At 40.3% G+C, this 24,381-nt stretch overlaps 1 protein-coding gene and 1 long non-coding RNA gene across 5 annotated transcripts in view; both read left to right on the top strand.

Moving 5' to 3' along the window:
• The window catches only part of LPAR1 (lysophosphatidic acid receptor 1), a 68,646-nt gene that overhangs the window by 16,153 nt on the left and 28,112 nt on the right, over positions 1 to 24,381 (top strand). For all 4 annotated transcript variants that reach the window (XM_086867188.1, XM_086867192.1, XM_086867189.1 and 1 more), the window contains exons 2-3: positions 7,719 to 7,887; positions 20,398 to 21,145. In XM_086867188.1, the coding sequence (XP_086723314.1) occupies positions 7,828 to 7,887; positions 20,398 to 21,145 (808 nt within the window). In that variant the 5' untranslated portion in view covers positions 7,719 to 7,827. The remainder of the gene's footprint in view (positions 1 to 7,718; positions 7,888 to 20,397; positions 21,146 to 24,381) is intronic.
• LOC147648284 (uncharacterized) lies at positions 8,658 to 9,595 on the top strand. The gene is made up of 4 exons (XR_015280166.1): positions 8,658 to 8,723; positions 8,823 to 8,917; positions 9,044 to 9,181; positions 9,454 to 9,595. It is a non-coding gene; the product is annotated as an uncharacterized LOC147648284 (long non-coding RNA).

Genomic DNA, 24,381 nt, shown 5'->3' with positions numbered 1-24,381 from the left:
AGGTGTACAGGTGTGATTTGGTGGAAGGCAGAAGGAAAGATGCAAAACATTAGTTTCTTTTTTTTCCTTTTTTTCTGGTTAGTAATATACTTTTGGACTTCTGCATTTTAGTTTGATCTTTAAGTGAGCTCTCGTGTTTGTCATGTTTATTTTGGTTTGAGGTTTTTTGTCAGATGCTTTTCAGGTACCTGGGCATCTTGAACTTAGATTTTCCAAGGTGCTGTCTCTTATTTTGTTTTGATTTACTCAAATAAAAGCTGAGTGCTCTCGCCAGCTGATGCTGTTTCAGTGAAGCAATCTGCAAGCTGACACACAGCTAAATATGCTGCTGTCCTGCTTTTAATGCTGTTGACAGCTAAAGAGGTGGTTGCACTTAATATTAAGCTAAATGTATGCTTTGGCTGACAAATTACAATCAAAGCAGACATCAAATCAAGACAAAAGTAGATGTATTACTTACATGGACCCATAGCAGTAGTAAAATCCCTGATTCTTTGTTATTTCTTTGTAACACTGAATCACTTCCAAGACAATTGTTTAGGGCACTGTTAATGCCAGCAGTGGTGTAGGCATTACCTATTTTCACATGTTCAGTGGTTGGGTTTGATCTGTAATTGGGAGAGATTTTTGTCCTGTTTTTCTGATTGTCAAAGTCCCTAGTGCTCATATTTCTGAAAACAAAGAAAAAAAAATCCTACAAAAACACATACACACAAAAACCCCCTAAAAACTAAAAAAATAAACCACCAAAAAACCCCAAAAAAACCTTGAGAAAACAGCTTTACATGTGTGGTATAAAAGGAGGGTGGTTTTCAACAACTGGAAGAGAATAATTTCTGTGATCCGACCTGCTGGGCTGTCCATGCCATTTTACCCTGGTTCCCCTGAGATTTTGGGGGGATCTCCAGCATGCTGGAGATGAAATGGTGGGTAGTGATGGCCCTTGCTGTCTAATGACAGTCTAGTAGACTGTTCTCCTGGTCTCTCTCAGTGCCTAGGCAGGAGGCTGTCTCAGCCAGCCACACTGACAGCCCTCCTGTGATCCATCCCTGTCACACGGGACATCCTGTGGATGCAGCTCTGATGGTGCTTCTGCAGGTCTGCTACAAAATCTTATGTTGTATACAGCCAAGGAGGAAGAGAGGGTTCAGTAACAACCAGTTCTGGGGTTTGGGCCAACCAACTCAACTATCCATTGTAGTTTCCAGTTTATTTATTATTGATTAGCCACTTTTGATGACAGTGAAATATTTAAAACACTACATTATTGTTGCGGGTTTCATCCCCTTTCCTTCCCTCCCTTCTAAGCCTTAATGATACTTTGTTCAGCCGGTTTCTGTGTTGTTCAATTATTGTGTCAGATTGGAAAATGATCCTTTTTAATGATTGCTCTGGATATGTTCGTGCTCAAACAGCACAGTGATTCATCAGCATTCATCAACATCAACAGGAGTTCTGTGAGCAGAAGTGGCCTGGATAGAAATTGATGCTGTTGGATTAACAGTCTCAGACTGTGAAAGAGAATGCTTATCTCTTAAATAATACCTGCAAGGAATTGACATTTAATGTCAAAGTGAATTAACCATTGACATCTAAAAAGAAATTACTAGGTCCATAGGAGATTCCTCCACAGAGACAGGGATTTGATGGAAAAATGCTTCTAGATATAAATTGATTTCCACTTGTGGTTTGGGTAAATATGTATGCTGTATTTTGGGGATGAGGTATTACTTATATAAGCATCTTTTATTCTGTGTAGTTATTGCCTGTCTCCAGTACCTATGTAAGACCTTTTGCCTCTATATAGCGTGCTAGTATAACAACAGCATGAAAAATTCACCTTGTGTCCTGTGAGGATCTCAGTTTCTTCTGCAGAAGTGAACGAATAAGCTCAGTTTTATTGTACCTTCAGTCTGTCTTTGATCTCGATTCATAAACCTTAAAATCTGGCCAATTTCTTAGGGCTGGTTGTTATTTTGTTAATTTTGTAACTTTTGTCACTCTTGATAGAGGGAAAGGGCTGACTCAGGTATGTTTTACTGTGGGTTTTGGTTTTGTTTTGTTTTTATTTCAATCTTTGCAAGGTAGAGATTTCCCATTGTTGTGTCTGAACCTTTTCATATGTTAGCAAATTCCATTCTGTTTTTCTAGACAGTGAACTTAGACTCAAGGAATATCTGGCTTTACTGGCAGGGACTGTTTCCAGGGGGGTTGATGGTGCAGCCGGCACAGGAAACATGGTGAACTTGTGCCTTGTTTTTGGCACTCCCCTTGCAGACTTCCACGACCCCCCATTAATGCTTCACAAATCCATTTTCACAGTGAATTTATTCATTCTTATGAAGAGCTTCCAGATGGGTGAGAAGCTATGGCTCTGTAGTTTTTTCAAGCAGTCTGGCCAGTGATTAGGAAGAGCAGCCAGGAAGGCTTTGGGTGTGGATGTATTTGTAGAACTGGTCTTCACTGTGACGGTGGAGGTGCTGCACGTGCTGTAAGAACAGGCGTAACTTGTGCATTTCGTTGGTAGTTGTAACAGTTTGATAGCAAACCACTGAGAGATTCCAAGTCAGAAGTACAATTTAACAGGAAAATTGAAATAAAGGCAGAAAGCACTGGCTTAAACAGAGTAAGAATTCAGTCTGACACCTTGTTGGTCAGGGTGGTGATAGCAGTCTAATTAAATGTTGGATGTAGTTCTGTTGAAGTCTGTAGTCTGGTCCTTCTCCAGTGGTGGCTGTCAAGCTCTTGTCCTCTGGGAATCCTGTGGTAGATACTCTGGTGTTCCAAGCCTCAGATTATATTCAGGTAGGAATGCTTGGTTCCTCCCCCTGGGTGGAGCACCTCACAGTGGAATGATGTAACTTAATGAGTCATGCCGTGATGGTGATGGCCCATTAGCAGATGCTGTCCCTTGGAGGGAGTTATAAGAGATATGTCATGGATGGGATAAAGAACACTGCCCCATCTGGTTTTATCAGCTTATGAAAATGGTGATGGGATACATACTTTTGGATACATCTTACGTTGTAACCTTAGACAGTAGTTGGTCTGAAGGTGTGCTGATCAGCTGCAGTCACCACTATTGAACGTGTTTAATCAATGCCATATATTAGATCTATTTCAGTACTTATTACCATGGTAGTAGATAGTGGATGTGATGACACTCTTTATCCTGCTTTTTGGAGAGGGGTGTCGGGTAACGGAGCCTGGCTGAGACCAACCAAATTGCAGAATTTGCTCTGTAAATTATGTGTATTCAAATCAAAAGTTTGACTGGGACTGTTAATTTTGTGCTAGCTTCCAGACTGTTAGTGCATCTGCTGAAGCAAGAGAAATCAGAAATTTGATGGGGAGATGGGAGTCTCATTAAATGGAAAAAAAATTGCTCACTGTTGTTCAGAAGAACTTTAGGGCAGGAGTACAACATGGGCTGCACCATCTGTCTGGAAAGCTCCTCTTTTATTTATTTTCTGCTTCTTTTGCCCAATACTGAATCACAGCTATTACTTTCTTTCAGCTTCTATAAGTACTGATCAGAGTGAAAAGGGTTATCCTCATCTGCATACATAATACCCCATGGAACAGAGAGAGGGCAGAGTTAGGAGGAGATTGTAAAGATTATAACCACTTCCACTGAGGAACACACTACATGCAGGTAGCTCTGCTTGCAACTTGAGTACACTGAACTACCTGTATTAATTATATTCCTCAAAACAACTTAAATTAGTTTGGCTTGTCCTTATGCTTTGGTGGTGTCCTGATTCTTGGTGAAGTAAGATCAAGGGATCTGCCCAGGAAATTAAGTTTTTAGGAGTAAAATGACAAGATGGATGTTGTCAGTTTCCAGAGGATGAAATCAACAAAATAGCAGCTATTTCCCCACCAGCCAGCAAGTAGGAAACACAGACTTTCCTAGGCACTGCGGTTTTTTGGAGGATCCATATTCCAGAGTATAGTCAGACTGTAAGCCCTCTCTATCAGGTGGCGTGGAAGGGGAATGATTTCAAGTGGGATCCTGGACAACAACAAGCTTTTGGACAAATTAAACAATAGATTGTTCATGCAGTAGCCCTTGGGCCAGTCAGGATGGGACAGGATATAAAAAAGTGTGATTTACACTGCAGCCAGGGAGAATGGACCTTCCTGCAGTCTCTCTTGAGAGGTACCTGGAGAGACTCAAGGACAACCCCTGGGGTTCTGAAACCAGCAATAGAAGGGATCCAAGGCTACGATCCTACACCCTGGCTGAAAAAGCATATCTGGCAGCTTATGAAGGGCATCAATCTGCTTCAGAAATGAATGGCATCAATGTATAGCTCCTGCTGGCTGCCCTGCATGAGGCTGGATATTCAAAGGGAAAGTCCCTTCCACACTTCATGCCATTGGTGCTATGTGGAGTAAGTGGGTTTTGCTTGATCACACAGAAAACTCAAATATGAAATACAAATCACCAGAAGTCACCATGGACTGGTACAAAAGCAAATGTGGGGATGGCTGGAATAATGGAAAAAAAGGCAATTGGCACAGCGGGAAACACATCTGGACTTCTGAATTGTGGCAAGACATCTCTGCCTGGGTAGAGGAGTTGCTATAAGTTGCTGTTCAAGGACCTGGGTGCACTTGGTGGGTAATGCAGAGGGATGGGGAAACATGGTGTGTACCTCAAAGGGATTTTCTTTTTGGGTGAGAAGAGTGTGTAATGTTGAATTAAATAATACTGGTTGCTGAATGACACTGCCACTATATGCCATAACTACCAAGGAGAATGAGCATGGATGTTCCAGATACCAGCTGTGAGCTCCTCGTAGAGCCCACAGTCATGGACTAAGTGACCACAACAGACATCTTGGAGGGATGCCCCCTGACTATGGAAATGATGCTTGTGTTTGTGTGTATCTATATATGTATGTGTGTAAAGCTAGAACGTGTAGGATTGGGGCATGATGTAGATGGTGTAGAATAAGGGGTGCATAGTACTTGTTTTTTGACCAGGGTGGAGTTAATTTTCTCGCAGTGCCATGAAGGGTCAGAGCTGGAGCCCTGTGGGTATGCCTAGGTGGTTGTTCTATGCCACAGCCATCACCACAGGGGGCTGGAAGTAAGGGAATCTTGTTTCCAAGAAAGCGGAGGGGGCTTGCAGTCGGGAAAGAAAACATGGGCACGGAGGTCTGTGAATGGTTCATTGTCTCAGGGGCAGCATGGCACCAGGTGGATTTTTGAGCACCTTTGTATGTAAATCACCTTCTTTATGCACATTTATGTTATTAATGTTGTTGCTGTTAGTATTCTAATCTCGTTGCTGTTTCCAGTAAATTGTTCTTAACCTGGGACAGCAGAAAACCACCTGTTGTGCTACCAGTCACTTCAACAAGGAGTAAAATGAAGTGTTAGGCACGACAAGTCATTGTTGTTGCTCTTCTCCGGATGGCATTAATTTTTCTTTGTGACTGGTAAGGTTGCCATGGTGGTGTGATGCATTTATTAGTGAGCTAGATTAATTAATTACAAACAGGATTGTTTAGTGAAGGCTGCCAGAGGTGAGTGATGACAAATGAATGCTTTCAGATAGCAAAAATTCAGATGTGTCATCTGGAAGTGTGACATTTGTGTGAGATCTTTCTTACTTCCTCACCTTTTTACATGGTGTTCAAATGTTTAATTTTCTTTGTTGAGTTTACAGATGGACCTCTCCATCTGGCATCAATTAGTACTTTACACTGTAAGCTGAACAGACTTTGGATTTTTTTCTTACTTTTTCAGGATTTTTTTCTTTATGATGCTCCTTAGTAAAAATGTTTCTTTTCTCACCCTTTTGTTTGACAGACAGGATTCTAAGCATACCTTTGGTTTTGATTTAGACAGTACTCCCTAAAGCCAGCTTCAACTGTAATTTTTTTCTCACCTTCATTATCCAAAAGTGGCAGCATTTCAGGATTAAGAGAAAAGATTTTAAAAGAAACTAAGAGTGGTGTGCTGTAAAGTAGGTGCAGTGAAACTGCTTCTTTTAAGCACGTCATGAGAAGAACAGAAAAAAATGTCTTGAGATCTTATTGAAGTTACAGTTGCAACAACTCACAAGACATTGATGAGATATGTTGGTTGAGGATTCTCAGGCTGTTCATAGAGTTTTACTGAAAATCATTGCCAAGTTGCAGAAGCTTCCCTAATTCAGAATTCCAGGTTAATGCTGTTTCCCTCATTTGACCATAGAACAATTAGCAAATTTCAGAAAATTATTTCAACTCTCATTTTTGAAAGAAAACAGGAAGCCTGAAGGCTGTGTTTGTTCTTTCACTTTGTGAAGGCTCTCTTGGAGAGAGATGCTACGTCTCCGTTTTCTGCCCGCCCCCTGAGTATAGGAGAAGAAATTTGGAGCAGGGAGTGGAAAGAATGAAAGTTTGCTAGTAAGAACTGAGTAGGAAAGAATAGGGGTCACTGGAAAGCTATATAAAGATGGAAAAAGTGATCCTAGAGCTTGGAAGATGATACAGCTACATGTGACGTAAGGCATGTGGGGATGTGTTGAAATGTGAAGCAGGCATTTCAAGATGATGCTTTTGAAGAAGGAGGAATAATTTCCACAGTGGAGTGCAAAAGCTGAGTTTAAATTAACATGACCAAAAAAAAAAGACATAACTGAATCAGAAAAGCATGTGGAGCACAACTTTTCTACAGCACTTATCTATTCTTTCTTGGCTTGGTAAGTGTTGCCTTTGAAAAAATGAACTTATGGCCAGGAAAGTTACTGGTATTGTCTGTGTAACTATAGCATGGCCTCAGTTTGAAAAATACCACTGAAGTTTGGAGTAATTTTTGGTGTGTTTATTGGATGCTGATTACACTTTGCATGAGTAGATTTCTGCTATGACTTGCAGAATAGGAAGTGATAGATGAAAACAGCAATGGGTGTCTCTCCAAAATCCTTTCTGTGATGACTGATTTGTGGGTTGTGTTGTATATGTCTGGTCTCACTAAGGGAAAAATCTAGCAGTAGTCTTAGTCTAGAATTTTTAAATGGGATTGATATCTTGGCCTGTTACAGGAGTTTCTCCCTCCACCTTTTTGTTTGCTTGTTTGTTTGCACAAAAGAGTAGAAAAAGAAAAGAACATATCTGTGGCAGCTGGACTGACCTTGATAAACACAATCGCTATGGAGATAACTTCATTCTATTGAATCAGCTGATTAAATTTTACAGATCGGTGTATTCATGTGCTGCAAATCTATGACTGCCTGGAAAAAAGGGTGTCATGTTTCTAAGTCATAATGTGTAAGCTGTTTTTCTTAACAAAGAAGGAAAGCTCATGTGATCACTGAACTGAGGGAATAAATGTATCCTGAATTCCAGCAAGTAATTCTATGAGTATTCTTTTGTGGGGATTTTTATTTTTTGTTGCAGGGGGAAAAAAGTCAACACAGTTGCAATGTTCTGTAGGTGACCGTATTTCCTTGCAAAAGAAAAGCATTCTATGTGCTAGCCTTCCTGTTGATTTCAGTTTGTATGAGTCTAGTTTGTGTTGTCAAGTGAATTTTTTTCCTGTTCTGGATCAAATTCCAGTATGGCTTTTGAAATTTCTCCTGCAAAAAAATAAATAACATGTCAGCAAGCAGGGCTGCACAAAGATTGGTTTTTCAGCAGCCCAGGGTCTTGCTGTTGACTGCCTACCCAGTTCTCTTATTTTTCTCAACAGGTTTTCTTTCTTTCTTTCTTTCCTGTTAGGAGTAAATATCAGTATGACTAGAGTCTGAGGAAGGGCTTCTGTGTTCCTAGCAAGAGCTTGCTGGTGCAGAGGAACAGTGCAAGGACACCAGGGACATTTTGAGCTACCATGGATATCCCCACCGATTTGGTGCCATCATCCATGATGTCCCAGCCTGAGGTGATTGAGGTGAGTAGACCACGATGGAACTCTAGCAGGTGAACTGATTAAATATCTTTCTTATTTCCTCATTGAATCCTGTCTTTTTCTCCTCTCTCATTTTGAGTCATCTGGGGAATTTTTTTGAACTAGAATATTAAAGACACTCATCACTTACTAAGAGTATTGTACTTTGACACATGACATTGCTGTGTTATAGTAATGTTGGTAGAATAGCATATAAGGCAAAATATGATCTTTATTGACTTCATGTTGGTGATCACTGCACTACAACTTGATTTCTACTGTGTTTATTAAATACAGAATAGAGTCTGTAATGTGGATTAGTTGGGAAAATACCAAAGGAAATTTCAGGTTCAGTGTTCTTATCAGAAAAGGTTTAAGTGAAAAGCAGTAATTAATAACACATTTACCATTACTAACACACTAATCTTGCTTTCATGAAACTACTGTGTGTTTGATTCATTTATAAAAGTGATTTCTTAGCTTCATGTGCTGAACACCAAGTACTTGAGTGTTCTGATAAAGGAAAAATTACAAACAGAAAAGGAGGTGCTCATAACAGTCAAGATTTCATTTCAGAAAAGCAGTTTCAAAGTCCTTTTGACTTCACAGAGACTGAAGTGCCTGTTAGAACTTAAAACGTGTAAGGATGAGACTTTTACAGAAAAAGGCACCATAATAATTAAGATAGATATCAGAAAATTGAACATCCAATATTTATTTTGCTTATTTTTTGTTATTCTTGTTTGCTGTAGGTTCTTTGACTCAGGAGACTATATCTCTCAGCAATATGCTCTGCGAAGTGTTATATTTCGAAGATCCCTAGATTCTGTGAATTTAGGGTAAAACATGTCCGCTACTGGGTGATGATGAGAAATGAGATAAATCCAAAGTCTGCTTTTGAGAAGCTTCCTAACGCTACTATTCCTCCTGTGTTTCAGATGGAGAATTAGTGTATTTTGTTGCTTTTTGAGTCCCTGTTAAGGTTCCAGAAGAATTTTGTTTCTTTACAGCACAGCAGAATACCTGGCAGGAGGTAAATGCTGCATACTTGTGCCCCAGGCTGCATAGCTACTGCTAGACTCCTCTCCCTTTTGGGGAAAGATTTCTGCAGGCCATCACCACACATTTACACCCCTGTCTTTGTGGGTTGCCTCTTCAGAGCCCTCTTTGTGTATGACTGCGGTGGGTCGACTGTGGCTGAACACCAGCTGCCCATCAAGCTGCTCTATCAATCCCCTTCCCAGTGGAACAGGGAAGAGATACATAATATGGAAAACAACTTGAAGATTGAGATAAGGCAAGAAAAAAGTGAAAGTTTGTGTGTGTATAAGTGAAGGGAAAAATAAAATAATCTGCTTCCCATCGGTGAGTGATGCTCAGACACTTCCCAGGAAGCAGGGCTTCAGTATGTCAAGTGGCTGCTCTGGAAGGCAAACACTGTAAAATAACTAATGCCTCCCATTCCTCTTCCTGCCCTCCCTCAGCTTTTGTATCTGAGCTGGCATCATATGCCACGGAATTTTACTTTGGTCAGTTTGGCTCAGCTGGCCTGGTTTCGTCCCCTCCCAGGATCTTGCCCATCCCCAGCCCCCTTGATGGAGGAAGGAATGTTGGAGAGACAGGGCTGATGCTGTGCCATCACTGCTCAGCAAGAGCCAAAACACTGGTGTGTTACCAGCACCTTTCCAGCCATCGATGCAAAGTGCAGCAAGCTGAGGGCTGCTGTGGGGGAGATGAACTCCAGCTCAGCCAGACACAATATACTATCCACTCCTTGTTCCATATCATTTCTGTCACACTCGGATCCCACATAATTCATGCATCTTCTGACTGTTCCTTTGTATTTATTTCTCATTATTTGAACCCCTTCTTACACACACATACAACTTAAACTACATCCCTAAACCATCTCCCTACGAAACATACATTTTCATTAACTAGGGTCCCCTGCTCCTTCACAGAGAGATATTATTTTCCTGTTTCATGGGCTTCCTTCATCCCTCCAGATCTCCAGTCCACCAGGATGAGTGATCAGAACAGCAGAACTGGCATACCTGACCATTGGCCACCAACACCCATCTTGAGTTGTCACCTCCTTACATTCTCCTTGCTCCTCACAAAATTCATTCTTCATCAGTTCATGTCACTCCTGCTACTTTACTTCCTGCAACATACAATTTACACCACAGTATAGTTTTCCCCCAGGATTAAATCTCCTTGAGGCACACACATCCTTCAGCATTACCCACCAAGTACAGCTAGGTCAGGTCCTTGGGCAAAGACAATCCCACAAATGGGTTTGTCTTAGTGGAAGGAAAAATCCACACTGACTTCCCCAGCTGCTTCCCTGTGTAGTGCAGGGACATATCTCCTCCCACAGTGTGAAGGGATTTTGTTTGGGTAGGAGCAGATCCCCCTAGTGTTAACCAGCCAAATGGCCTCTGTTAAATTTGCATCCCAGTGCTTCCATGCCACATTACCTAATCCTCTTAACATGGTCTTCAGCAGTCCATTATTCCTCTGAGTCTTCCCAGAGGCTCATGGGTGGTAAGGGGTGTTACATATCCACTTAATGCTGTGTTTCTTTGACCAGAGCCTCTGCATGAGGTTATTTTGAAAATTAGTCCCTTTGTCTGGTTCGATTCCCTGTGGCATACTGCTACAAAATGTGTCTCTCAAGGCCTGAGATGGTGTTCCAAGCAGTGGCAATGGTTTACAGAGTATGTTTCCAGCCAGACATTTGTTGCCTCTACCATGGTGAGTATGTAGCTCTTGCTTTGGTGTGTTTGTGGCAGTGGTCCAATGTAGTCAATTTGCCAACCCTCACCATATTGGAAACGCAGCCACCACCCTCTGTTCCAAGGAGATTTCACTCATGTGGTTTGCTTGATAGCAGCATGTTTCATATTTGTGTGTACCTAAGGATTGTTGCTCAGGACAAATACCTTCTCAAAAGGAGAATAAGAGCAGCTGTAGTGTGAGAATGAGCAGAAGAAAAGCTATCACTTGTAAAGGACTTGATGATCAGCATGGTAACTTTTCTGTTGTATTGAATAAATGCACATATTCTGGGTCTGCAGGGAGTTTTCACTGAATAAATTCTGCCTGGACTTTATATCACTAGGCCAAAGACTAGAAATAAATAGATTATTCTGGTCATTGATTAGTAATCTAGAGGTCAAGTTTTAGAAACTGTGTTTCAATGAGACTTGACTTGGGAGCCAAAAAGAAATGCCCACAAGAAGCAAAGACTGATATCTCAGTGCAGGAGATTATGGTTGAAAAAAGACCATTCTGTCATCCTCATGTTGTAAAAGTATGAAGACTAAATGGTTGCATGAATTCTCACAGATTTCAGTAAATCATTGTGGATATGATAGTTCATAAAAGTGTTCAATCATATATAAATAATAACATCTCCAATCTGCTGGGAGACATCTCTGTGTTTCTGAGAGTGAGGAACACCTTTTTAACAGGCAAGGACATAGTGAGATCTGTATGTCAAGACACAATCACTAGATTAAATATAGAAGGAAAGCACTTTTCATACTTGGACTGCACGGGCTTTTGCCTTTCATGTTAGGAATGAATTTAGGATAGTTTAAAAAACAATGTTGATTACATTTTTTTTGCCCCCCCAGAGGACATTATTCTGCCTTTCAATATTGAGGACATGCCACGGTGCACTGCAGAAGTAATTTAGAGGCTAGTGTTTTAAGGATGGATTTTTTTTAAAACTTGGAAGTAACCTTGCATGCCTTTTGCATGAGCTAGATGGCATCTTATTTGCAAAAAGAAGAGTTTTGCTACATTACTTTAAATTTGTTTTTTTTGGTTTTTTTAGTCCTTATCTTTAAACTTTCCTTTGGCATTGCCAGAATAGTTGGCTTCATTCACATTTTGACAGTTTGCCTTTAACTGCACCAGGCAAACAAGCTTATTTCCCCTGGGAGAGAATCTCGGAGATCTGAAAATGGCCTTTTTGTTAAGTCATAGCTCCTTCTGATAGTTTTCTGCTTGGGCTTCAATCTTACAACTGCTCATTGTGCAACCACAATAAGTTCCTGTTAATTTAGTGGCAAATGGTATTTTCCCAAGATTCATCCTCTGAGTCAGGTAACAAAAGGCTTAAATTTTGAGAAAGTTTTTGAAACTGGGTACCAGATGTGAAATTGCTAATACTGTCTTAAATATTTGTGGGGCTAGTATGTCAACACAGGACCAGCTTCTGGTGCTTCCCTACAACCCTCTATTGAAGCAACACATTTGCCAGAGTCAAACTTGCCTCCCAACACACTAATTCATTCAAATCTCCCCTCTTTTTTCCCACCCCAATATTTTGTTACCAGGCACAAGAGGTGGTGATTAGGAGCATGGGCATCCTGGTCACATGCAAAGGTGAAGGATAAGTAAAGTTTCAAGGTAGCTTACCTGTCCTTGGCTGTGATCTGAAATAGAAAATAGTTAGGGGCAGCATTCACAGAATGTCAAAGAAGTCAGTGAAACAAAAAATTTCCCAAATATGCTTTGAGCTTTTTGCCATGGAATTTCATTGTAAGGCAAAAAAGATCTCAAATAAATCACAATAAATCACAGTCTAGTGATTCCTGATTAGATAAGCTGTTCTGTTCTAAGAGAGAAATAAAATGTAACAGAACTTTTTGATTTTTAATTTGGAGATATTTTGTATACATGCTATGACTTCATACCTCAAATATGGATAAGTAAAATGATCTCACAGAAACCTGACTCGTCTGCTAATGCATTAAATAAAGTTAAATAATTCTGTAAGAAGCATTTAGCATTCAAGAGGGCTGTTTGGAAAAAAAAAAAATCACAAGTGGTGACCCATACTGTTGAAAGTATTCTCTCAAGTGATTAATATTTTCTCTCTTTGTGAATGGCATGAGATGAATTCTGCAGTAAAAGCTTTGAATAAGTAATGTTTGACCTCCAGTTACTTAATGAACCAGAGGCTTCCAACAGTGCCTCAGAAATGCTTAAAACAAGAAAACAACAAAAATTCATCACTCTCTCTTTGCTTTTACCAGCAGTGGATCCTACCAGCCAAATACAAGAAACAAATGAGTATGTTTAAATAGCTGCCTTGCAGCTGTTCCAAAGAGAAATCCAGAGCAGTTTCCATTAGAGTGCCCTTTCACAGCCAGAGCCAAAAACCACTTCTCCCACTCTGTGCCATTGAATACATCTCTATTTTCTCCTCATTTTGTTTGAATTGGAGTGGAAGGGATTTAAGCTATCATGGCCACAGGATGGTTATCCTTTTCATAATATGCTTGAGGACAGGCTGCTGTGGGCTGGCACAGCTATTGTCATCTCTTCCCCCAACTAAACACAACACAGTTTGCATTTTGGATTTGGTGCCCAAGTTTCTGCAGTCAACAAGTGTCTGGATTTTTTTGTCCCACCTTGAGCTAAATAAACAAATTAGCCTTGTTACCAAAACAGGCTTCTGGTCATGGTAAAAACATCAAACAAGAGAACAAAAGGAAATGGTGAGTCTGGAAAAAACAATTTGTGATTAGAAGTATATCCACCCAGAGTTGCAGACATCATAGGGGAAACTTAAAATACCAGTACACTTTTTTAGAAAATTATTTTACTAGATGAGATTACTGAAGGATCAAAATGCATCTCCATCTTGTTTAAAGTAGACCAATAGTGCCTTAAAGGCAACTGTTCAGTAATGTGTGAGCAAGTTAATTATAGAAACCCCATTGTTTCTAAAGCTCTGAGATTAAGATTTTATTTTCTACGTTCTGTTTATATATTTCACAACTATTTCAATATATTAAAGCAAAAGAAACCCAAATTGTCTAACATATATTTAATGAAAAAAAAAGTATCTGCTATTGTAAACACAGAATAGCCTTCTTACTTCCATCTGTAAATCTCTGTTTCCAGTCACAAAATGAAATTTGCTATGCTCATTGACATAAGCCTTTTGCTTGTAGGCTAAACTCTCCTAGGTGTTTGCTTTGCTGGTTTGCTTGGTGAGGAGCAATGGGAGGCGTGCCTCGGAGGTGGAAGCAGTGCTAGTGTAGCCCACAGCATTTTTTCAGCATAAAATTGCAATCTTTGAGCTGCTGTAGACAGTAATTAACTCCCAGCTTGGTTTACTAACTGGGTCTTAATGTTGTAAATCATTATGCATGAAAACTCATTTGGGATGTTATAGGTGCAGATTTATTTTCCCCTCCAACTGCTCCCACTCTGGTTTTTGAAGTGCACAGATGGGACTCTGTGTGCTGCACCTCTCTCCAGAGAGCTCCTCCTAAGGTGGGGGTGACTTTGACAAAAGTCTGTCCTGCATGCACTCATCCTCACAGCAGCATTCAGGGACTCACAGCAGTTTGGGTGTCTGTGATGCTCAGGCTGAAGGTAAGGAAGGTGGGCAGCTGGAGGTGAACTGAGCAAGATAGTGGAGCAGCCCAAACAGCATCATGGCAGAGACATTTTCTGAAGGCATAAGAGGTGGAATATTTCAGTTACTAAATGAGATGATGGAATATAATCTTCCTGTGTCTCCTACAATGCCACAGAGTGTTGAGCCTGTACCCATGTTTGACTAGTGCTTGTGAAGCTGAGCTTGTCATGAAAGCTACCCCAAGGAAAGTAAGTTTTAAGAGTTTTTGCAGAAGCCCTTTCTGTACTTTGTATGTAATAATGCTATTGGGCTTAAGTATCCAATTTGGGCTCAACATGCTCTACCTGAACCACAGCCAATTTCTTAATTTCTACAATAATTCCACAGATCTCCCTGTGAGAGGAGCTGGGAAGGCAGAGAAAAAAAATAAATCCTTAGCAATCAACATATGTAAGCCATTCTAGGAATGTAAGTGAGGATGTGATGGAACTATGCCCTGATTCAAACAGTCTTCATTTCCTCCTCTACTGGAAAACCTTCTATGAACATTTATGTAGTCCTTGTGAGGAACACAGCTCATCTGAAAATGCTGGATCTGTGGAAAAGGAGCAACAATACAACAATGTATGAATTGCTGGCTAAGTTGTGGATGGATGAGGTCACTCTTTCTTTTTTTTTTTTTTTTTTTCAATTCTTCTAGCTTTTAATTTCTTAAATCCCCTTTTGCTTGCAGAATTTTGGAAGGTCAGAAACCTCCCTGGTATTGTAGCCAATCTGTGGAGGTTATAATCATTATTAATCAATGGGATCTGTGTTACTTGTGTATTATACCTTCCAAAAGTAAAACATTTTTTCATGCTGTTGCTGTTGACTGGTTTCTTTAATACATTGAGTGTCTAGGTATGTTGAGCTGCATTTCCAGGTATAAACTGTAGGATACAGAGAAATTCTCAGTCCAGTTTCTGGTAGCTGGGACATTTGTGAGCTCTGAGACTCTGGAGCAATTCAGTCTGCTACAAAAGCATCCTAAAAATTATTGGATGCTCTAGCTGTTGCCACATGATCCTTAAGTAACTTTATGCTTTAGGATGTTTTAATAGCATTAAAGGGATCCCCTTGCAGTGAGATTAATTTCCTCCTGTCTTGCCAGCTTTGTGAAGGGCAAAATGATATAGTGAAATGAAGTGACAGAACCACCCTATCTTATTATACTGGTTTATCTATAAGTTCATTGAATGGTTACTTTGGGAGATGAAATTCTGAAGAGGAGGTGCCATTCTATGTTGATAGAGTTTCTTACTTTCATTGTTTTGACAAAAATTATGTCCGTGTTTAAGGCTATAATGAATCAGGACCCTTGTCTTGTGATTTCATGATTTTTTATTTTTTTTTTTTTCTTCTACTTTTATCTTTAAAGGAAACACATCTTTTCCACTTTATTTTAAAGTTTTTCTTTCATGTTCTACAGTTTTAAAAGTAGTCTATGTTTTGCATTAGGTAATGGACAACTGTTTTTGCAAATTGGATTTTTCTTTTTCCTCATCTGTTACAACTTTACTTTCGTAAACCCCATGTTTAGCAGTTGTGGGTTGACAAAGTATTTACATATTGATTTAATTATGCCTATACTTACTTGTTTATCTTTATTTTAAAAATAATCTTACTTTATACTGTTCTTTGGGGATTTTGAAGTTGGTTGAAAAACCCTGAGGTTTTTCAGCTTGACCCCTTTCTGGTATGTTGGTAAACTTAAGATATTTACCTAAGTTGAAAGCAATGGTATTGATTTCCATTCACTGCTGCGCTAAATGTAAAGATATAAGATAGTTATTATGGTTTTGTAGTCTTAGTTTACCACACCAGTATTGGAAAAATTCATTGCTTTTTGTCTCCTCTGTGTTCTGAGTTAAAAAACAGCAGGATGTGGAGGTTAATTCAGCAAAAGACGAAAAAGAGAGGAGCAGTGTTTGGAGAGTTTAGGGTTAAGATATTTTAAGAGATTTACTGGGTATGGACTTTTTTGTGGCTTACAAGTTTGAAAAGTGCTGTAAAAGTCAGACCTTAGTGTTCAGAGAATGTTCTGCTCTGTTTCTCTTGACAAGAAATAGATGTACCCATGGGAGACAGTGGTCTGCCTTCTTTTGTTTTGTGTATCAAGGAACTCTACAAACTCTGAGATTGCAGAGGGGTTTGTAAACTGATCATCTTCCCCTCAGGCACCTTGTGCTAATTAATGCTTTGTTTAGGCAGGATCAGTCAATGGTATTTTAAAACTTTTGATGTTTGTTTTCTACCCTAAGCATCTCTGCATACACAGCCCTCACCAAGTGAGCTGTCACTGAACATGGAGCTGGCAGGATCCAGAGATCCCCTCTCACCTTCTGCTGCAGGCAGGCAGTGTGTTCTCCACTCCTGTCTCTGCCCTAGGAGGGACAGGCAGTAGTGGGCTGCTCTCCCAAGGACACACAATGGTCAAGCTGCTATGGATCTAAATCCTACCCTGTTCTTTAGGGTGTAATGCAGAGGTGGGACAGAAGCAAGAGAAATCAGGCACAAAACATAGGAAAGCTTACATGGGCTCTTCTTCCCAGTGTTCCCACTGGCACCCCTGTGGTGTGATCCCATACAACCAGAGGAAGGGAGGCAACCAGGCAGATAGTGCCTGAAAAGGCCAGTGCCAAGATGAATTGAATCACTAATTGCTGAAGAAGAGTGAGTTTTGTTTATTAAGTCCTGGTGGAAAATTTCCTGGTCTGTGTGCACTGTGCTGTGGTTATAACTATGTCTCATAATATTAAGAGATTTAATTCCATGTACTTGCAATTTTCTTCTTTGATTTGGGACAACTGTGTCTTGGGTCATCTTCATCTGGTGAGAGGAGACTTTGCTTTTAGCCTGCTTTTACTCTATATTTCTTTATCTGTCTTGCTGGCTTACAACTCAATGTTTACTTCTTCCACACAGACACATCCTAGAGGTTTAGTTAACATGGGCAATTTGCAGCTTGGCTTGTTTTAAACTTCTGTTGAGATATACTGAACAGACGAGGTAAATCTCTGGGCACCACACATCTGGCTTACACAGGCGGTGAAACACACTGAGTGAAACTTCAGGAAATTAAAATATAAACTTCCCTGCCCCTTTTCCTGCAGGGGCAGGAGAGGGGATGGGGTCTGCCTGCTTGCATGTGCCTTTGTGGTATGTTAACACTTTGAGTACTGAGCGGAAAAGTACATTTCTCTCCTGCCTGAGACTTTCCAGTCAGCATCAGAGCTAAATGTGACGCCTTGGGATTTTTATGTTTGTGACCTGGGAGGTCAAAACCTTCCTTTAAGATATACATTGGCATCCAAGAAAGCTGATAATCTGGAAGCCCCCTGTTTGAACTTTCGCCAGCAAACTATCTCAGCTTCTTCTCTTCTTTTCCTTTGTAGGGGTGAGGGGTGGAGAGTGAAAAGATTGCTTTTACAGGAGATCCCAGGTTTTAGATTAGAATGCCTTAAAAACAAAATCTTTTCAAAAACTTATCCAAAATCCCTTACATGAACACAGCATTTTGTTTTTCTGTCTTCAAAGTGAGCCTCATACTGACTTCTCTGAGGTTGCTCAAGTGCTGTCATGGTTTTAAACTGAACAAGCCTGGCTCTGCAGTATTTTACATATTCTTGTGTGTGTACGTACATTCCACCTTAGCTTGGAATTTTGTGACTAAGTCATATTTTTTGTCATTTTTTTTTTCAGATTTCAAATGAAAAGCCAGGGAAGAATATTGCACAATCAGGGAATAATTCACATTTTAAGCCCATGTACAAAACCAAAATACAAAGAAAAAAAGAAGGAAAAATAAAGTAAAAGCATAATACCTACCACAATTTAAAGTTCTGAATTAAAAAATATATGGCTTTCCAGGTGTAGCAGACCTCTTTCCACAGGAGCAGCAGTGGAGCAGGAATCATTATATGTGGGCAGCAGACATCTGAAAGGAAAAACAGAGTGACAAATACACAGACAAAGAGAATTTATTCAAGATTACAAATATCCACTAGATCCTGCATCCAAACATTCCTACAGACACTAAAAGTCCTGTTTGTTACATAATTAATGCAGATGTTGGCAAGCTTTTATAAGGGCCACTAATTCATTCATATGACTTCCTTTCTCCCTCAAGGGTTCTTATATTTGACCTGTTATTACTACAAGGTCTTTAACCAAAGAATTAAAGCCAGATGTCTTGTAGCTAGGTCTCCTTTTATTAAATGTCCTTTATAAATATTTTTTTTCTTTATATGCAACAGATCCAATATGAGAACTTTTAAAATTTCTTAAATAATTATGGCTAAAAGGCTTTAAACCCAAAAGTTGATGTATCCTAGAGGAATAATAAAAGTATTATACTCTCTGTGCTGAGAAATGCTATTTACTCTAACCTTTTATTATCCTGGGCCTGCAAATGTTTCTGGTCAATGTTTAGGCTGGAGGTAAAATCTTTCTTACAAGACCTTTTTCTTTAACATAAATTTAAATGTCATGTAGTTCATTTGGGATGTAGGTGGAAGGTTTTGTATATTGCTTTATTGGAATGGGCTTAATTACATTGACAAACGTAGAAATTAAAAGAAACAGAAACAACTTTGGGTAATTCTAAGGAGATCTTTATTAGATACTATGTTCACTTGAGTCAAGTTACGAATTCTGTTTCCCAATTCTGTACATTTTTGTTTTCAACAAGAAGGTTAGGTTAGCTGTAGCACTTCCTGCAGTGTAGTAACTGGAGCTGTCCAAAACATATGGTTTACTTTTAACAGGAAGAAATTACCATCTTTTAGCGTTGTTGATATGTTCTTTGATTTGGCTTCTTACCTGCATTGCTAAAACTGTGGTCTTGTTTTTGTAAAAGTTCAAGTTTAGTTGATAGAGTTCCAGAGCGATAAAAGCAGAGAGGCAAAGGCAGGTCTTATAGAAAGAGGCTTTTTTTGACATGTGTTTCTTAATTTGATTTTTTTTTTTTTTTTTTAATTATTATATTACATCTTTGTTGCCTACCCATGCTTGCTAAAAGAGGAACCAGGATGTTATTCATAGGGTTTCTTTCCCTAAGGTTTGCCTTTTGGGAATTGCACCTTGAGTAATTGAATGGAACTGAGAAAGAAGACTCATTAGGCATTTTCTTATAAGCCAACAATTTCATCCAAAACTTCTACATTCTGGTGGAATATGGGCTTGTTTGTTGCCCCCCTGGCTGTCCTCAGCAGAGTACAAAGAAAATTAGTTGTGTTCTCTGACATAACCATGACAATATTTAATGCAGGAAATAAGGTTGGATGCTTTTAACTCTAGTTAAGCCAAATACTACTATTCTTTGCTCACTCTTATTTCAAATTGGAATAAGACAGTACTGGGAGTTATATTTAAAAGCACACTCTGTATTTCAAACCATTTCTAGAAACGTGGCTGGTGCTCATAGAAATGTTATGTCATGCTTTCTTTATTGTTCATAAAAGCACTTTTTATGGACATGTGTCATCCTTGGTAATTCATGGTCTCAGAGCATACTGACAATCTTTATTTAGGGTGTTCTTCCCATGTGTTAAGACTGGACAAGAAGGAATACCTATGATGGAAAATGGAATGAGTTAAAACCTGCTCAGAAATGTAATGCACATTTCTTACTCTTTGAAGAGCTATTCTTCCACTACAGTCAAACAACAGTTTTGTGCATTGATAACATAAATAAGGTGTCTAGCAGAGTTAATTTTTCTTAATTATGAATTGCAGTCTTTCCCTTTAACTGAATCTCTCAGCAGGTCTGCTTGGCCAGAAGCTCATTTTCTATGCAATTTACAACTACATCAGAAATCATGCTGGCTCCCAGAGCAGATGGAACCATTTCTGGTTGTTGCTAATCTGGTTGCCATTACTAGATTCCTCAGAGCAATTGCTTGTGAGTTGTGGAATGCCATTCGGTCTGAAGAAATAAATTTGTTCTGAAGAGTGTTCCTTTTCTGTGCCCCTCCCCACTCTCTGTGTATGTCTCATCCATGAAGGCAATCATATGTTTCCAGTTCTGATGTCATTCTGTTTTGTTTTTTTTTTTTCTCTTTTTTTTCCCCCCCCTCTTCTTTCAGTCCACAGCCGTGAGTGAACCACAGTGCTACTACAATGAAACCATTGCCTTCTTTTATAACCGAAGTGGAAAATATCTAGCCACTGAATGGAACACTGTCAGCAAGCTTGTAATGGGACTGGGGATTACCGTCTGCATCTTCATAATGCTGGCCAACCTCTTGGTTATGGTGGCTATTTATGTCAATCGCCGATTCCACTTTCCTATTTATTACTTAATGGCCAACTTAGCTGCTGCGGACTTTTTTGCAGGGCTGGCCTACTTTTACTTAATGTTCAACACAGGACCCAACACTAGAAGACTGACTGTAAGCACCTGGCTTCTCCGTCAGGGTCTCATTGACACGAGTCTGACAGCCTCTGTAGCCAATTTGTTGGCCATCGCTATTGAGCGGCACATTACAGTTTTCCGAATGCAGCTACATACTCGGATGAGCAACCGCCGAGTGGTCGTTGTGATTGTTGTTATCTGGACTATGGCCATCGTCATGGGTGCCATACCAAGTGTCGGATGGAACTGTATCTGTGATATCACTCACTGCTCCAACATGGCACCGCTCTATAGTGACTCCTACCTGGTCTTCTGGGCTATATTCAACCTGGTCACTTTTGTGGTCATGGTGGTCCTATATGCTCACATCTTTGGGTACGTTCGCCAAAGGACTATGAGAATGTCCAGACACAGTTCTGGACCGCGCAGGAATCGGGACACCATGATGAGCCTCCTGAAGACTGTGGTCATTGTGCTTGGTAAGTGCTTACTTTGCCCACCCTTTTCTCCCTGCTCTGTTTCTTATCAGGTGATATCAGTAATGCCTGGTCAGCAGAATTTGGAAGACACTAGAAGAGGTGCAGACAGTAAGAACACCCTGAGTTCACTACTGGGGCTATCAAGTTTATTTATGGAAGTTGATGTAACATGTCATTCAGCCCTGTAACGTGAAACTGGTGAAAATCCAGATGTAATGTGGTGTTTTTTTTGCAACAATGAATGTTTAAAACCTTTTGTAGCAGCCTATTATATGCAGTGTTTGTCCTTTTGCCTTTGAATATGCCAAATGGCTTCAAACTCAAAATAGTACAGGCAAGGCTTGGTATTCCACTGAAGTACCTGTTGTATCCTTTTTGCCAGCCAAAAGGTGTTGTGTGTATTCATGAGAAATTCCACTATGTGGAGAACAGTGAGGGGCTACAGGCTATTCACAAAAAGACCGTGTGTTAAGCAGGACTGCATGTCCTCAGTCCTATAGTATTTGGTACGTATCAGTATCTGACCACTTGCTAATACAGGAAAGTAGCTTGTGAGATACTGGTGTGCTGCAGCACACTGCTCAGAAGGTGCCTAAGCTTCAGAGCTTGGCATAAGGAAATACCATAACAGACTTTGGATTCAGGGTGTTCATGTCATTTTGTGACAGATTGTGATTTTACTTGGGTGCTGTCTGGGGCTCCCAGTTTCCTTTTGCAGAAGCACAGCCTAAATTCTGAGTACTGTTCCCTGGTGATGTTCTTTGCTGTTTGTTCTGTTTTTTGTTGGTGCAGATGATGGTGAGCTGAAGGCAGCAAGGATGGCACAGGTTTTCTCCTTGTCCCAGTATGTGTTCTCACCTATTAGGTGTTCCAGTAGTACAGTACATGGGTCTCCAGGTGTTCTAGTACCCTGTTGCATTAGTAGCCCATAAATGCAATTGTTATGCAGTCCAGAAAGCCCAAAACTTAGCCCCATTTCTCTCCTTGACATTATGGTTCTCATAGGTTTATGCTGCTGCTTGCACTTTCTATGACAGAAGTGGCAGAATGGTTGCACAGAGTCGGTGTGAGTCAATGTGTCAACTCACTTGTTATTTAAGAATTTACATGTTGTACTCTGACCTAGTGGTTTGCTTTTTAACCAGAATGTGAATTGTGCAGTTAAATAGCCTGTTAAGCCTTTGATAAGATGTATTCCTCCATGTCCTGCTCTTCTCTTCAGGGAAAGAAAGAACTTCCATAGTTTTGCAAGAGAGACTGTAGCAGTTGCTAAAACCTCTCCTGATTTCCTGGTGGTTCAAAAATCTGTCCCTCCCCATCTCCATGATTTTCATGGCAGAAGGCAAGATGAGGTTAAGCATCCAATGAAAATTCATGTTTTGCAGTCCTCTTTTAGGAAAGCTAGAGATCAGTCATAGGCCTGTAGTGCAAAGAAGCAGCAATGCTTTCACTTCCTTACCACCTGTGAGGCACAATTAGAAGATAAAGATGGTTGGGATGGTGAATGTGTTTTAAAGATGGATGGGTTTGGTTTGTTGTGTAAATTCTTTTTATTTAAGAAATAAAAAAAGAAAAAATAGACTGAAGTCAAGAATTAGGCTTTGGGATAACCACAGAGACTTTTGGGGAGTCAAATATTTGTAAATATGTGTTACTAGACTGCTAGGTGCACATGGAGAAATGTTCATTAGTTGCCATCAGCTGGGGAGTGCCATCCCATGTTGCTGAATTTGCACTTCAGGGGAAGGTTGTTTTGTAGTTCTAAAGAAGAAAAGATAAGTGTCACTTTAAAGCAATTCTGGGCAGCAGATATCTCAGATATCAGCAGATACCTCTCAAGCAAACAGTGTGGTCAGCATATTGATCAGGCAGGTGTGCTGGTGCTCTATCGCTGTTTACAGTCTACTTGTAAGTCTGGCTTAAAGTTTTCTTAAGCAGAAGATTTAATTTCAAGGGTCTTACTTCCTGAGTGCCTTCTTGAAAAGGTGGTGCTGCAAGTTTATCTACTGGAGCTTTTTATCTGCTGGGAAGGGCGGAAAAGATGAGTGTCTTAGGCTGTATGGAGCAATCTGCTGAACATTTATCTCACGTTATCTGGCTTTTTCTACATCAGTGAACCTCAAAAACATGGAGGAAGAGAACCCCTGCCTTTCTTAATGGTGCAAATCAGGGTAATAATACATTACTCAATGCTCAGAGTAACTCAGTTTTTCAGGCAGAAACCAACTTTTTTCAGGAAGTGAAGATGAGAAAGAAAGCAGTTTATTCTGAAGATCCCTCTCCCTCCTCTCCTACCCCACAGCTGAGTGGGGAAGGGAGCTGGTTTGAGTCAGCTTACTTTACACAAGAGAAGATAATTCATTTTGGAGGAGAGGGAGGGTGCCCTGGGATTGAAAGGAAAACAGAACTGGAGCTCTGGGTAAACCTGTGAGCATTGGCAGAGAGAGGCAAACCATTCCTCATCTTAGAATCTTTGTTAAAATTCTGCTCAGCCGTAAGTAACCCCATTGTGAATTGGGCAGCAGTGAACTGTTATTTGACTTTTAAACTTCCATAAACGGGTGTCCTGGAGTTGTCCTGCTGGCTGTAGTCCCAGGCAGAGCCATGCTGCTGCTGCAAGCAGAAGAGCATCTTTTCCCCCGTCTGCATTCTCACTGTGTTTGGTGGGCAGGAGGGGGAGGGAATAACACAAGAGCTTCTTGTTTGGTAGCTGCCTAACACTGCCTGCCCTCCTCGTGCCTTGCTGCCTTGCTCCTAGAGGAGAAGAGCTGGCCCAAAGGGGTGCAGTCCTCCAGGCAGTGATGCTGTCAGCATGTGCGGGGAGGGTGCCAGCTGCCTCTGACAAGAGGGTGATTGTGTGGGGAGGGCTATGGCCGCTTGACGCACTGACTGGAGCGGTCGGGATCTGGCACACTGCGTCATCCCACGGAGCGGGTGGGATGCTGGATCCTAGGAACAAGTCAAAAGCAGAGAACAGATTTTTTTTTTTTATTTTTTTTTTCATGCCCTCTTGTTTTTTTCCTTGAGTAAAATAGTTTAAACAGAAGGAAGTGATTTCATAGCTGAGCCCTTTTTTTCTTTTAACAAGGCTGCTTTTGAAATCTTTCAAAAGTAACAAGGAACATAAAGCTCTTTCTCTAAACCACGCCTTTCCTTTGCACTGGAACTAAGGAAGGACTGATCTGTGTACTGCACATAGCCATAAAATCATGTCTCACTTGGCTTGCAGCTCAGTA

The sequence above is a fragment of the Cyanistes caeruleus genome, chromosome Z (assembly GCF_971803275.1).
Source record: "Cyanistes caeruleus chromosome Z, bCyaCae1.hap1.1, whole genome shotgun sequence".
NCBI lineage: Eukaryota > Metazoa > Chordata > Aves > Passeriformes > Paridae > Cyanistes > Cyanistes caeruleus.
Note: the sequence above shows the minus strand (reverse complement) of the source record. Positions and strands in the feature narration are given on the sequence as shown.